The sequence below is a fragment of the Vanessa atalanta genome, chromosome W (assembly GCF_905147765.1).
Source record: "Vanessa atalanta chromosome W, ilVanAtal1.2, whole genome shotgun sequence".
Lineage (NCBI taxonomy): Eukaryota > Metazoa > Arthropoda > Insecta > Lepidoptera > Nymphalidae > Vanessa > Vanessa atalanta.
Genome location: NC_061901.1, coordinates 7,719,806 through 7,732,939, shown reverse-complemented (window position 1 = coordinate 7,732,939; position 13,134 = coordinate 7,719,806). Strand labels below are relative to the sequence as shown.

The 13,134-nt window shown below is 39.2% G+C and overlaps 1 protein-coding gene across 1 annotated transcript; it reads right to left on the bottom strand.

The window, feature by feature from the left end:
• Positions 1-3,778: 3,778 nt before the first annotated feature.
• On the bottom strand, positions 3,779-4,603 carry LOC125075634. The gene has a single exon (XM_047687342.1). The coding sequence runs from the start codon at positions 4,601-4,603 to the stop codon at positions 3,779-3,781; it is 825 nt and encodes a 274-aa protein (XP_047543298.1).
• Positions 4,604-13,134: the final 8,531 nt, after the last annotated feature.

Below are 13,134 nucleotides of genomic sequence, written 5' to 3'. Positions count from 1 at the left end.
CTCATCCCCTTACCACTTTTCCTTCTAATCCTCTTTTTTCCACCTCCTTTAAAGCTCTTATTTATAATACCCCTGTTATAACAAACCTTGGTCTTATAAAAGGTTTCCCTGATACTAGTGTCCAATTTCAAAAAATGTTTCATAAAAATTGGCCAAATCACCTTTCTATATCTACTAATGCCTCTAAACTCTCACCATGTCAGATGTCAGGTAGATCGGAGAGCAATCGGGGTTGTCGTCAAGCAAAGAAAACTATATGTTTGTCAAGCTAACCGATACTACGGAGCGTCTTTATTACACTAAAAGTACATATAAAAATGTAATAACATAATGATCGTAACTGGGTCATACGAATTGTGTGACGTCAAGTGTCAAAGAACTTACAGGCACGTGTACAGCGCTAGCTTGTACATATTTCCAACTACAAAAAGAAAAAAAATAAGTAAACAAAAATAAGCAATTATCTAAAATTAAAGTTACACGTTAGTTATTTAAGTCCCCAGTGCTCGTATTAAGATTAAAGTGGATTTTCCTCGGGATGGTGGGTGATGTCGCAGTGTCGACACTCGTTGTAGAGCCTCGTGTCGCTGTACTTGCGGCTGTCATTCTCGGGATCGGCGAAGAAGACGGCGGGGGCGACGACACTATCTCGTCTAATGTAATGTCATTGTTTGTAGCGGCAGGGTTTGGGTTGACCTCACTAGGTTTCCATTCATATCTTGGCCTCAGATTAAAATATGCGAGTGTGAGCAGCAACGTCGTCATCAAGAATAAAATTGTATAAATTACAATATAATGTGTAGAGCCATGGGTTTCAAATTTCTTCAAGTCTGACCGCTTCAAATCGTCTATGTTTTTCTTTATTGATGTAAACAATTCTTCATGGTTCTCAGCGGTGAAATTGTGAGGCAATGATATCTTCATGAACTCGTTCAGCGTAGATATAACTGGTACATTGATGTGAGTCGTAGGTTGAATGTACATCTGATTGACATAGTCATGTTGAGCGTGAACTGTAAAGGATTCACCTCTAATAGTACAACCAGGGTCAAGGTCGATTACTCCATTATCACGTAAATGTTTCATTGTTACATTATTCGGACATATGATTCGTATGGCGCATTCGGTGCAGCAAGAAAACATCCATGTGTCACGAGCGTGTAATTTAATCCATCTGTCGGAGCATACTTTCGCTTCTGACCGACAGTATGGTTTGTTTTCATTGCTAATCTGTAGTTTCATATTACAGAGCGATTGTTCAACTTGCATTGTGTATACAGGATGGTTCAATGGACATAACATTTGTTTATGTGTCTGTCGTATGCACATATTTGTATCCTTTTCTGTCATGGGTATTATTGTGTCCTTTCTCACGTTGACAGCGAGATATTTTGTTTCCGTGGAAGTATAGATGACTTTGTCTCCTCTTCGTTGAGGGATATCGATGACGTCATTTAATTCAAATTGGTTTCTGTTTAGCAGGGGAATCTTGATTTCCATTATCAGGAATCTCCTAGTCACTTTAGCTCGTACTTGTAAGAGACCGTAGAGATCTCGAAAATTGTTAGTTGGAACAACAACATCATCCTGTAAATGGCCGGATATTACATTTAATTGTTGCGTAAGTTCTGCCGGAGTTAATAAGTGTATATTCAGGCGGCCGTTATAAATATCGGTCACGATGTCAAGCAGAGTGTCCTGCGTACGCCGAAGGTTGAAGATAATCACATCAACAGATATTAAAGATGACAGTAAATGGAATGCCCGTAGAGTGCTTTGTCGTTCTTTTTCGACTTGGTGCATCTCAGTAGATATTACTCTTTTTTATGGCATTGGTTGGCGGACGAGCATATGGGCCACCTGATGGTAAGTCACCACCGCCCATAGACAAAGGCGCCGTAAGAAATATTAACCATTCCTTACATCACCTATGCGCCACCAACCTTGGGACCTAAGATGTAATGTCCCTTGTGCCTGTGATTACACTGGCTCACTCACCCTTCCAACCGGAACACAACAATACAGAGTACTGTTATTTGGCGGTAGAATATCTGATGAGTGGGTGGTACCTACCCAGACGGGCTCGCACAAAGCCCTACCACCAAGTAAATTACTACTACATACTCGCAGATTTTTGTAGATATGCTCAAATTGAGTGTTCATAATTTGTTCGTTTCTTTTCAGGATATTATTCTCCGCTTCGATCAATGATGTTTGGTTTTTAAATTAAGTAAATTATCTTCTCGCTCTTTTACGATCAAACGATTATCTTCGAGCAAATGTGTCATCCAAGACCCCAAACAGGGTGTTAGCTAGGTAACCGGCCCCGTTGATTAAGCCTCTCTTGTTTCGTTGCAGGATGTGATGTTGGTTCGTCAGCAATTCGTTATAGTGTCGAAGTTCATCGAGCTCGTGAGCGAATTGCGTCACAACAGGTGCACATGAGTGATCGTTGTTGCAGGTTTTGTTTACCGAGTAGATATATTTTTTAACGGCGGTAATACTATGCCAATATGTTGTCATGTTGTAGTAGGCAATAAGTTTCCATTTGTCCTGTATGATTCCTACGTCAGAGATTTTGTCAAAGAACAATGTGTTATTGTTCAAGCTTTTGATGTAGACATTTGCTTCAATCGTAGATGATAAAAGCATCAGCAGGAAAAGTACCAAGTTCATCAGTGTAGTTGGCAGACCTCGATTTTTTCGCAATGTACGTGGTGTCGAGGTGTCATTTTTCTTGGGTTCGTCATTTTCCAAAGTGATTTTTGAGAAGTCATGTTCATTGTTTACCAGAAGTGGAACTAACTTGATTATGGGTCGTTTTATTTCTCCACTCTTCGTACGTAGTGTCACGACTCTGATGTGCCCATCTGTTCCTGGATGAACGACAATCACTCGACCCATAGCCCATTTCGTCGGTGGCAGGTTCTCTTCTTTGATGAGAACAATGTCATTAACCTTCATATTTTCTTGAGGATGCTTCCATTTCGAACGAATTTGTAGGTGTTGTAAATAGTCAGACGACCATTTTCGCCAAAAGTCACGATGCATTATCTCAGTGAGCTGATCCATCTCGTCTTGATACAACGTTCGTCAAAGTCAGTCAGCGGCGGGGATAAAAGTGGTCCTCCTACTAAGAAATGTCCTGGAGTTAAAAAGCTGTCGTCTTCGTTCTCCGTCAGTGCACACAACGGCCGCGAGTTCAGACATGCTTCTATTTGATTGAGTAACATTGTAAACTCCTCAAATAGTTTTTGCTCTCCCAAAACTCGTTTAAGATGGTGTTTAGTACTTTTTACCGCCGCTTCCCACAATCCGCCAGCGCTTGGTCATGCGGGTGTATTTAAGTGCCAAGTAACACCCATCTCGGCAACTTCAGATAGAAAGTCATGTAATTCTACTTTGTAGAGCTAGCATTTTTGAAGTCTATTGTTGTCGGATTTATTTGTTCGGTTTTCAGGTGTGCAAGTAATTGCGGACAATTACTCGACCATTTTCTAAGGTTAATTTTAGCGCCCTGTAACATCTCGATAAGTTGTCTTTGGACTTCTCTTGCGTGGTCAATCGAATGGCTGCCGCTTAACAAATCGTCGACGTAAAAATTATGAGTCAGGGCTTCAGCAGCAAGCGGAAATTTAGTTTTATCGTCAAATGCTAGCTGTTGCATCGTACGCATAGCTAGATATGGAGCGGCTTTCATACCGTACGTCACGGTGCACAGTTGATATTCTTTGATACGATCTTGAATATTATCTCGCCAGAGAATTTTTTGCAGGTGTTATTGTTCGGGATCCAGAATACAGCGGTACATCTTCTCGCAGTCTGCTGAGTATACATAGCGGTACGTTCGCCATCTGAGCAATAAACTTTGAATGTCTTGTTGAAGCTTGGGACCGCTTTCCATTAGGTCATTCAAACTGTTCCCCGTAGATGTTTTTGAGGAAGCGTTAAAGACGACACGAAGTTTGGTGGTAAGCGAGTCTAGCTTTTGTACCCCGTGATGTGATAGGTAGCACATAGGCTCTTTTTGTTCAGTGCATTTGCGCATGTGACCTAGATCTATGTACTCATGTATGAATTGCCCGTAGCTCTGACGTAGTGTGCTATCCTTCATCAGGCGACTCTGGAGCTGTTTAAATTTAGCCACGGCGCGTGCTTTAGAGTGTCCAAGATGCTCTTCAAAGTCAGTTTTCATCGGTAGTCGCACTTCATACCGACCATCAGGCAAGCGCTTAGTTGTTTTGGTATAAAGTTCTTCGCAAAATAATTCCTGTTGCGTCATCGGTGTGGTTTCGGATGCGATTTCCTCCACCTCCCAGTAGTTGGCGATGTCTTCAACTCCATTTATAAGAACGTGGCTGTTAAAAGTAGTAACAGGCCCAGACAGAATCCACCCTAATCTCGTCTGTTGGGCAATGGGCTGTTGTTTAGTTCCCTTGATCAAACCGCTCATTATGATTTCTGCATAAATTTTTGCGTCAAGTAAAATGTCAATTTTGTTTGAAATATTGTAGTCAGGATCAGCGAGTTGAATGTGTTGCAAGTGTGGATATTTCTTGGCTGCAAAAGTAGCATGCGGCAAGCTGTTCACTAGTTTTGGCATTACTAGGTCAGTGGTGAAATTGTAGTCATTATAGATCGACATGCAGTGTAGGTGTATTCCTACCTTGCTTCTTTTTGCTGAAATACCCACTCCTGTAACAGAGGCATTAAAATTTTGGCGAGGCAGTCCTAGGAGTTGCGCAGCATTTTCAGTTATAAGAGTTGTTTGCGACCCTTGGTCTAAAAGTGCTCGCAAAGTCAGGTAGGTATCGTCAATAGCACGTACACGTAATTGTACGGTCGTTAATAATATTTCGTCATCCTCGCTAGTCACATTGTTTGTCGCATGCTGCCGGCGCTGAGGTACAGAGTTCGATGCCGGTGCAGTTGACGCAATCGGGTCGTTACCCGAGTCATGCAAAGAAGTATGATGACCTCCATTGCAAACTTTACATCGCTTTGTAGAATTACATATGTTTCGTTTGTGCACATACAGGCAGTTTTTGCAAAGTCGATGTTTCGCAATTAATTTCCACTTAATTGTCAAGGAGTCATATTCCCGACATTGGTAGAGCGCATGATTTAAATTGCATAAAATACATTGAGTATTGGCAGACGTCACGTGTGCAGCCTTATAAAATTGTGCTCTATTACCAGTTCCGAAGTGAGAATTTTCTTTAGCCTTGAATGACGTAGATGATTTCGTCGATGACCAATTTTCTTTCTCTTTCTTATTCGTGAGTTCAAGCGCAATGAATTTCGACCCCTAAAAACGTTATGAATTCGTCAAATTCGGGGAGCTCGCGAGGCATCTTTCGCGATTCCTTGTAGTCACTACGCGTTTCAGGATCAAGTTTCTGGACTAACAGGTAGACCAACAGTGGATCCCAGCTCGATGTGTCCACGCCTAAGTTGTGAATAGCGTGAATACATTCCATCGCGGTGTCGTGTACGCGTTTAATTTCAGTCAATGATTGCCTTGCTATTGGGCGCTGGTTGAGAAACACTTCAATATATTTGTTAAACAATATTTGAATGTTGTGGTATCAGTGATACAAAATCTCCCAGGCAGTTTTGTAGTTCTCTTCCGATACAGTAAGGTGTTAGACGAGGCGATGAGCTTCACCTTTTAATTTGCCTTTTAAATGTTGCATCTTTTGAGAGTTGCTCAGAGTCGAGTTGTCATGTATGCCAGTTTTGTAGGGATCTAAAAACGTAGGCCATTGTGTGTAGTCACCGGAAAATGTTGGAACCTCAACCTTAGGGGTGGACTCGCACTGATGCGCTGTAGGAGATATTCTTTTGTTTAGAGATCTTTTCATAGCCTTGAATTTCTCCTCGTACTCGGAAAATTCTTGTTCGTACGCCGCATCTTCACCATTTAATATGTTGTCAATTTTGAGGTGCAAAGTGTCAATATTCTTCCACCGGAATTGCAGATTCTTTAATTCGTCCTCCATCTCCCATTTTTCCGTCAGTTTGTCAAGATTGATGTTCTTTATTTGTCGGCTTAACGCACGGAAGTTGGTACGTTGCTCACTAAGCAGATCTTGTGTAGAAGATTTTTTCACGTCATCGTCATCGTCCGACGGAGGACAATAATTCTTAATGACAGCTTTAATTCGTTCATACAGAATTTTGGTTTCAGTGTAAATATCTTTCGATATGTACTCTTCAGATGGATCAGGCTTTGTTGCCAAAATGTTGTTATGGTTAATATCAAATTCCGTCCAAAGGCTGTCAAGAGTGCTTACTCGTTTGCGGATGTAGGCTTCAGTCTTCCTAGTAGCAGGATCCTTGTTAAAGTTCTTGTGGATCTTCTTGATGATTTCGATAATTTCCGATTGACGAGTAATAACTTCCATGATTAACAAGAATAAAGTTCACTTCACTAACAGTCACTGTCACGTTCAGATAGCCTGGGCTGATATTCCAGAGGCTGGGGGGTTTTAATGACCTTGTGCCCTTTACGCGTTTCGCCGTCTCAACTTAGGTTGCAAGGATCAACTAAGCCGATGCGCTATTCACACTAAAAAATACAAGATCATCCGGCTCGAAGGACCAAAATGAACGGGCTAGTTAGCACACGTTCACTTAATTCGTCAGATGTCAGATGTCAGGTAGATCGGAGAGCAATCGGGGTTGTCGTCAAGCAAAGAAAACAATATGTTTGTCAAGCCAACCGATACTACGGAGCGTCTTTATTACACTAAAAGTACATATAAAAATGTAATAACATAATGATCGTAACTGGGTCATACGAATTGTGTGACGTCAAGTGTCAAAGAACTTACAGGCACGTGTACAGCGCTAGCTTGTACATAGTGGATCGATTTGTACCAGCAAAACAGTATACGATACCAAAAAATATCCTGTATGGTTTAGTAAGAGTTTAATTAAATTGATTAAAAATAAATTAGTACATAAACGATGGAAAATTTATGGTCGTAGTAGCGATTATGACAATTTTACTGACCTGAATTTTCGACACAGAACTAAATGGATGGAAATAGAGTGTTATAATGTATTTATTGCTAGGGCGGAAGATAATATTCATCATAGTTCCCGGAATTTTTGGTCATTTTTAAAATCAAAGAGAGGTAGCAACAACGCAGTAGCATGTTCCTTGGTAATACTATTAGTTCCGATGGCTCGTCTATCTCAAATCTATTTAGTCATTTCTTTCAATCTGTTTTCGAAGTAGATGATGGGAAAATAGCCGAGGACGATACTTTAAGCAAGTACGATAGTCAGCCCCTAATTGGTACTTTTAACATTACACGCCGTACAGTTGAAAGATATCTCTCAAAAATCGATTCATTGGATTGCAGTGGCCCAGATGGTTTACATTCTACATTTTAAAACAATGCAGTAAGTCTTTATCACGTCCTTTATATTTACTTTTTAACAAATCCATTCAATCAGGCATATTACCACCTGTTTGGAAAAGATCCTTTATTCTTCCTATTTATAAAAATGGTGATAAGTATAATGTTAAAAATTATCGTGGAATATCAAAGTTGGCAATCATACCAAAATTATTTGAGAAGATTATTTACGATGTTTTGTTTCATTTAATAATCCCTGTTTATTTCCCAACAACATGGATTCGTAACAAAAAGATCAGTCAAGTCCAATCTTGTCGAGTTTCTTGATGTTGTTCTTTTAGCTATGGAGAGAGGACATCAAGTTGACGTTGTTTATACTGACTATTCTTTTTTTTTAAGTTAGAGGTGGCAAACAAGCAAGAGGCTCAACTGATGGTAAGTGACTACCACCGCGCATGGACATCTACAACACCGGGGGGTTTGCAGGTGCGTTGCCGGCCTTTCAGGAAGGAGTACGCTCTTTTCTTGAAGGTTCCCAAGTCGTATCGGTGCGGAAAAACCGCCGGCGAAAGCTGGTTTCACAGAGTGATTGTGCGAGGCAGAAAATGTCTTAAAAATCGCGCCGTTGTGAATTTTCGGACATCCAAGTGGTGTGGGTGATATTTTGAATTTTGAATCCAGTGCATTCAAATCATGTTGCAGAAGCAAAACATCGTTTTGTTCTTTTATGACGCGTGTTAGCTTAAGATTGTCGGCGAAAAGGTAACAGCGTGAATATTTTAATACTGTAGTAATATCATTGATAAAGATATTAAAGAAGAGAGGTCCGAGATTAGATCCCTGTGGAATACCAGAGTATGCCATGACGAAGTCAGATTGGTAGCCGTTTACAACAACCCTAGAATTTCTAGCTTTGAGATAAGTTGTGCACCACATCAAGAGGGCGTCGGAGATTCCCAATAGTTTTAATTTTTTTATTAATAGGTTGTGGTTCACCTTATCGAAGGCCTTTGAAAAATCCGTATATATAATGTCATTCTGGTGGCCCCTGTCCAGGTCTTCTGAAATATCCGTCACATACATCAAGAGATTTGTATTTGTAGACCGTTTAGTTATAAATCCATGTTGCTTGTCACTGAGGTAATCTTTAGCGTAGTTGTAAATTATAGGATAAACCAGAGATTCAAATACCTTAGACAGAGTACACAAAATAGAGATAGGTCTGTAGTTTTTAATTTGTTCGAGTTTCCCTGATTTATATATTAGCACAATTCTTGCTTCCTTCCACCTTGTAGGAAATTCCCCAGAAGATAAGGATTTGTTATAAATTAGCATTAGTGGAAATGATAAAGTGAAAGCACAATTCACAAGAAAAAGAGGTGGAATATTGTCTGGTCCCGCTGCTTTGTTAATATCAAGTCTTTTTAGCTTTTTATAAATCTCAGTTTGTGTAAGCTTAAATGTACGTATTCCGTTTTGGTTTATTTTATAAGCAAAAGGATCAATACCAGTTAACGAGTCTCTCTCGTATACTGAGGAGAAATTGTGTGCGAAAAAATTGCAAATAGATTGTGGGTCATTAGACTTCTCGTCGCCGAGAAACATAGTTGAGGGGTACGGATTCTTGCGCTGGCGAAAATTTTTTAAATGAGTCCAAAAATATCTAGGATTTTTTCCTATTTCATTCTATATTTTAGTTATGTAGTTGTGGTAGCACTGAGATAACAATTTTACGCAGTCGGATCTAAGATATTCGAATTCAATTTTATCCAAAGGATTTGCATATTTTTTGAGTTTAACGTGGTTGGAAGTTTAAGTTGGAAGTTAAAACACAAATGTGTTTTAACTTCAATAGCTGTACAAGTTCTTTAGAAAACCATTTAGGAGAATCTCGTTTACTGTTTGTTTTTTGGGGTACGAATTTTACTACAATTTTTTGTAATATGACGTAAAAATGATTCAGCATGTCGTTAACATTATTACAGGTAGAAAATTCAACAAGCCACGATATTTTGTCAAGTTCATTAATAATTTTGTTATAGTCGGCCTTATAGAAGTTAAATTTATTTACACTTTTATTAAAGTTTTTTGTTTTTCTAGGTAATTGGATAATTATATCTAGTGGCGGATGCAAAACATCTATTGTCTTTTTTAAAGGATTGTAACTATTCGAGACTGTAACGTCTTGACTACATAGTACTAAATCTAGAATTTTATTTTTGGAATTGTATATTAGGTTATATTGGTTTAAATTATTCAATGATATAAAATCAATTAAGGAGCTCTTGATATGACAATTGTTATAGTTGTAGGGTATAGCAAAAGAGTCTTCTTTAGAAACTTCCCAATAAACATCGCTTAGGTTAAAATCCCCAACAATAAGTGTGCATTCATGACTGTGACAGTGATCCCGCAAAACTTTGTTTGTATTTTCTGTAAGTTCGTCCAGTAACTCACGTTTAATAAGTGGTGGTAAATATACTGCACAGATATTAATAATTACTGGCTTTAAATCTACGGTTAATCTTCACAGTCACTTTCCCATTCAAGTATTCTTTGTGATGTGAACATCTTAGATATAGCTATTAAAACACCTCCACCTGTCTTTTTATGTTTGCTTAGGGCGCAGCTTTCGCGGTCCCGTCTGTATACGATGTAATTGTCATCAAAAAGTTCCCCCGTGAATAGACTACTATTTAACCATGTTTCAGTAAATATTATAATATCATAATTCATCGCTAGTATTTCTTGACGCACCTCATTAATACTTGACCTTAAACCTCTAACATTTTGGTAATAAATTGAAATGGAATCGAATTTTAATAAATAAATTATTATAAACCTGTCTTTAAAACAGTGTGTTACATATACAGAAGGACACTTAAATCAATGTGGACAGTGTTTCTATGTTCCTTATGAATTTGTATTCGGATGTTTCAGTTTTCCGCATGTAGATATTGCCTCCTCTGACCCAAACAAATCGGTACTTTAATTCTTTCGCTTTTAACCGCGCTGCTGCATGAAGAGAGATTTCTGCGTCGGAGAGAGATGCTCAACCACGTAGATTGACTTCGGATCGCCTCCTATTCCAATATGGTTGGTATTCATTTTTTCGGAGTTGTTCTTCGCTTTTTTGTTAAAGTTAATAGATGCTGCTAGGAACTCATCCCGGATTCTTGGACTGCTAAACTTAATTAAAATAGAACGCGGCCTCGGGCTGTTATTCTGAAGCTTTGCGACTCTCGTGCAGTAGTGTATATCGGACTCATTCAATTTATAGTTTGTGGTTACTGCTATTTGCTTTACAAGAGTCAGCAAGTTTTCATTCTTATGTTCAGGTACGCAGTGGATTTCTACATTCATCGAGCGTGAGTGTTGTTCTATCTTTACCAGACGTGCTCCTAATTCATTCACCGACGTTTGTAAATTCTTGCACTCGGTCTCCAATGTCTGAATAACTTTTTCCTTCGCTGATATTTCCTTCTTTAAGTCTTCGTATTGTTGTTCTATAAAGTTCATAGAGTCTGTAACTTGCACCAATTGGTCTAGCACTTCTTTAGTTTTAATGTTCAATTGAGACATTATATTACTTTTAAAATTGTCTAAAGTGTTGACTAGTTCTTCCCTAATAGCTCTGCGGACGTCAGCAAGTGTCAGGGAGTGTAATTCGCCATCATTTGAATCATGTGTTTCTTGTTTTCGTCTAAGGGTGATATTGTTTTGTTGTTCTTGATTATTATCTGGGAAAGATCTTACGGGTGTGCTGGTGTTATCACTTCCAGGACGAGGTCTGTTACATGATGGGCAGAGCCATGAGGATTTGAAATCTTCAGACAAGTTTTTATACAGTGTAGTAGTAATAACCGTTACGCAGGTATAGTAATAGTTTGTATAGCCAATATTTAACATTAAATTCGTAGTTGCAAAAAGAAGTAAATTGTGGTAATATTAGTGCTAGCGATAATGAATTGATTGTCGATTATTTACAGCAATTTCTTTCATTGTATAAAGATATTGTTAGATACTCTTCAACGTCATCCGATTCGAAAGAATTTATTAGTAATTCAGGTCAGACTATAGAAACTATAAACATGGAAAAATTTGATTTAAAAGTTGCTCTGAGTTTGTTACCGGTTATGAATGACGATTTATCTGTAACTAAACAATTAATAGATTCCGTTGAATATTATGAAACCACCCTTACTGCCGATTCTAAGCCCCAATTAATAAATTTTGTGTTAAAAAATCGTTTATCGCAATCAGCAAAACTTAAATTACATCCAAGCTATTCTAGTATTTCAGACTTAATTCATGATATGAAAAAAGAGCTTTTGCCGAAAAAATCTGCTACGGCCATCCAAACACGATTGCTGAATTTTAAGCAGAATGAGTTGACCACCGAAGAATACGGGGACGTTATAATTACCGAGGTAATCAATATCGAGGGTACCGTGCCGTAATTCGAGCCGCTCTACGTTGGATACGGTCAAATGGAAGGAGCTGGTACTGGGGAGCACCCGCCCAGAGGTGAGAGCAGTATTCCATGTGAGGCCGAATTTGCACCTTTTATAGTCTTAGACGATGGGCCGACGTGAAATACTGTCTTGCCTTGCTGAGCACACCGAGCTTTTTTGATGCCAATTTGGCTTTGCCTTCCAATTGCCCGCGGAACTGAACGAGACTCGAAACATCGAAGCCAAGTATTCCGATACTAGCTGTGGCGGCTAACGGAATGTTCTCGAATCGTGGAGATACGACAAATGGTGTTTTTTTTAGCAGTTAACGCGCAAACTTGCGTCAAAGTCAAAGTCAAAGTCAAAAAGTCTTTTTGGGGTTGAAACCTAGTCCATACTAGGTTTAGCCGACCCCAGTTCGAGACTTTGTTTCGCGAAGACTCGATTTCAGACACAAATTTTAAGTCGGAGCATGCACCGTCGACAACGACCTTGATTTTCCGATATGCCAAAAAACTGGTAATCTAATTGCATAATTTCCCGGGAACCCCATAGGAAGGAAGCTTCGAAAGAAGCGCTTTGTGCCACACGCGATCGAAGGCCTTCGCTATGTCCAGACTGGCTGTTAATGCCTCCCCCTTGCTCTCAACTGCTTCCACCCATTTATGAGTAAGGTAAACTAGAAGATCACCGGCTGAGCGACCCGACGGAAACCGTACTGGCGGTCGCTAATCAGCTGGTACTCCTCTAAAACCGCAGGAGCTGGCAGCTTGTAATGGACTCCATTACCTTAATAAATAAGTAACAGACCGCTGCACCGAGCGCACGTGTGCATCGTTTTAAAATTTAATCGTTTTAAAAAAACACTATTACTATAAGCAATTATAATCCATATCGCATAGTACAAATAGTGTAGTTTTGTTTGTGAGTTAATTTCGCACGAAACTATTTAAAAGTGAGTGATTACGGCGTACGCGCACCCCTCTCCCCTCGAGTAAAAGAGATAGCAACTTATTTTTGATCTCGCTCGACAACCGTTGCGTCTATTGAGCCCGCTCACTTAGCATTAAGATGAGTTTACAACCTTCATCGAATAGCGGGAATATCATGAGCGGCAGCGATTCGGCTCCAGATTTACGTGTCATTACACGAGAAGAAAACGTAACAATACGAAAAAGAAAAGAGCGTGAAAATGATTCTGCATATTTTATAGAAGAATTGACGAAATTGCGCTGTGAAATAAAAACATTTTTTGAAAATTTTGGGATAAATCAAAATCATAACAATAATAAAATTTTTCAAGAAATATC

What these genes read in the sequence shown, in the direction of transcription:
- LOC125075634 (XM_047687342.1), bottom strand. Translation starts at nt 4,603, where the DNA reads ATGCCAAAACTAGTGAACAGCTTGCCGCATGCTACTTTTGCAGCCAAG.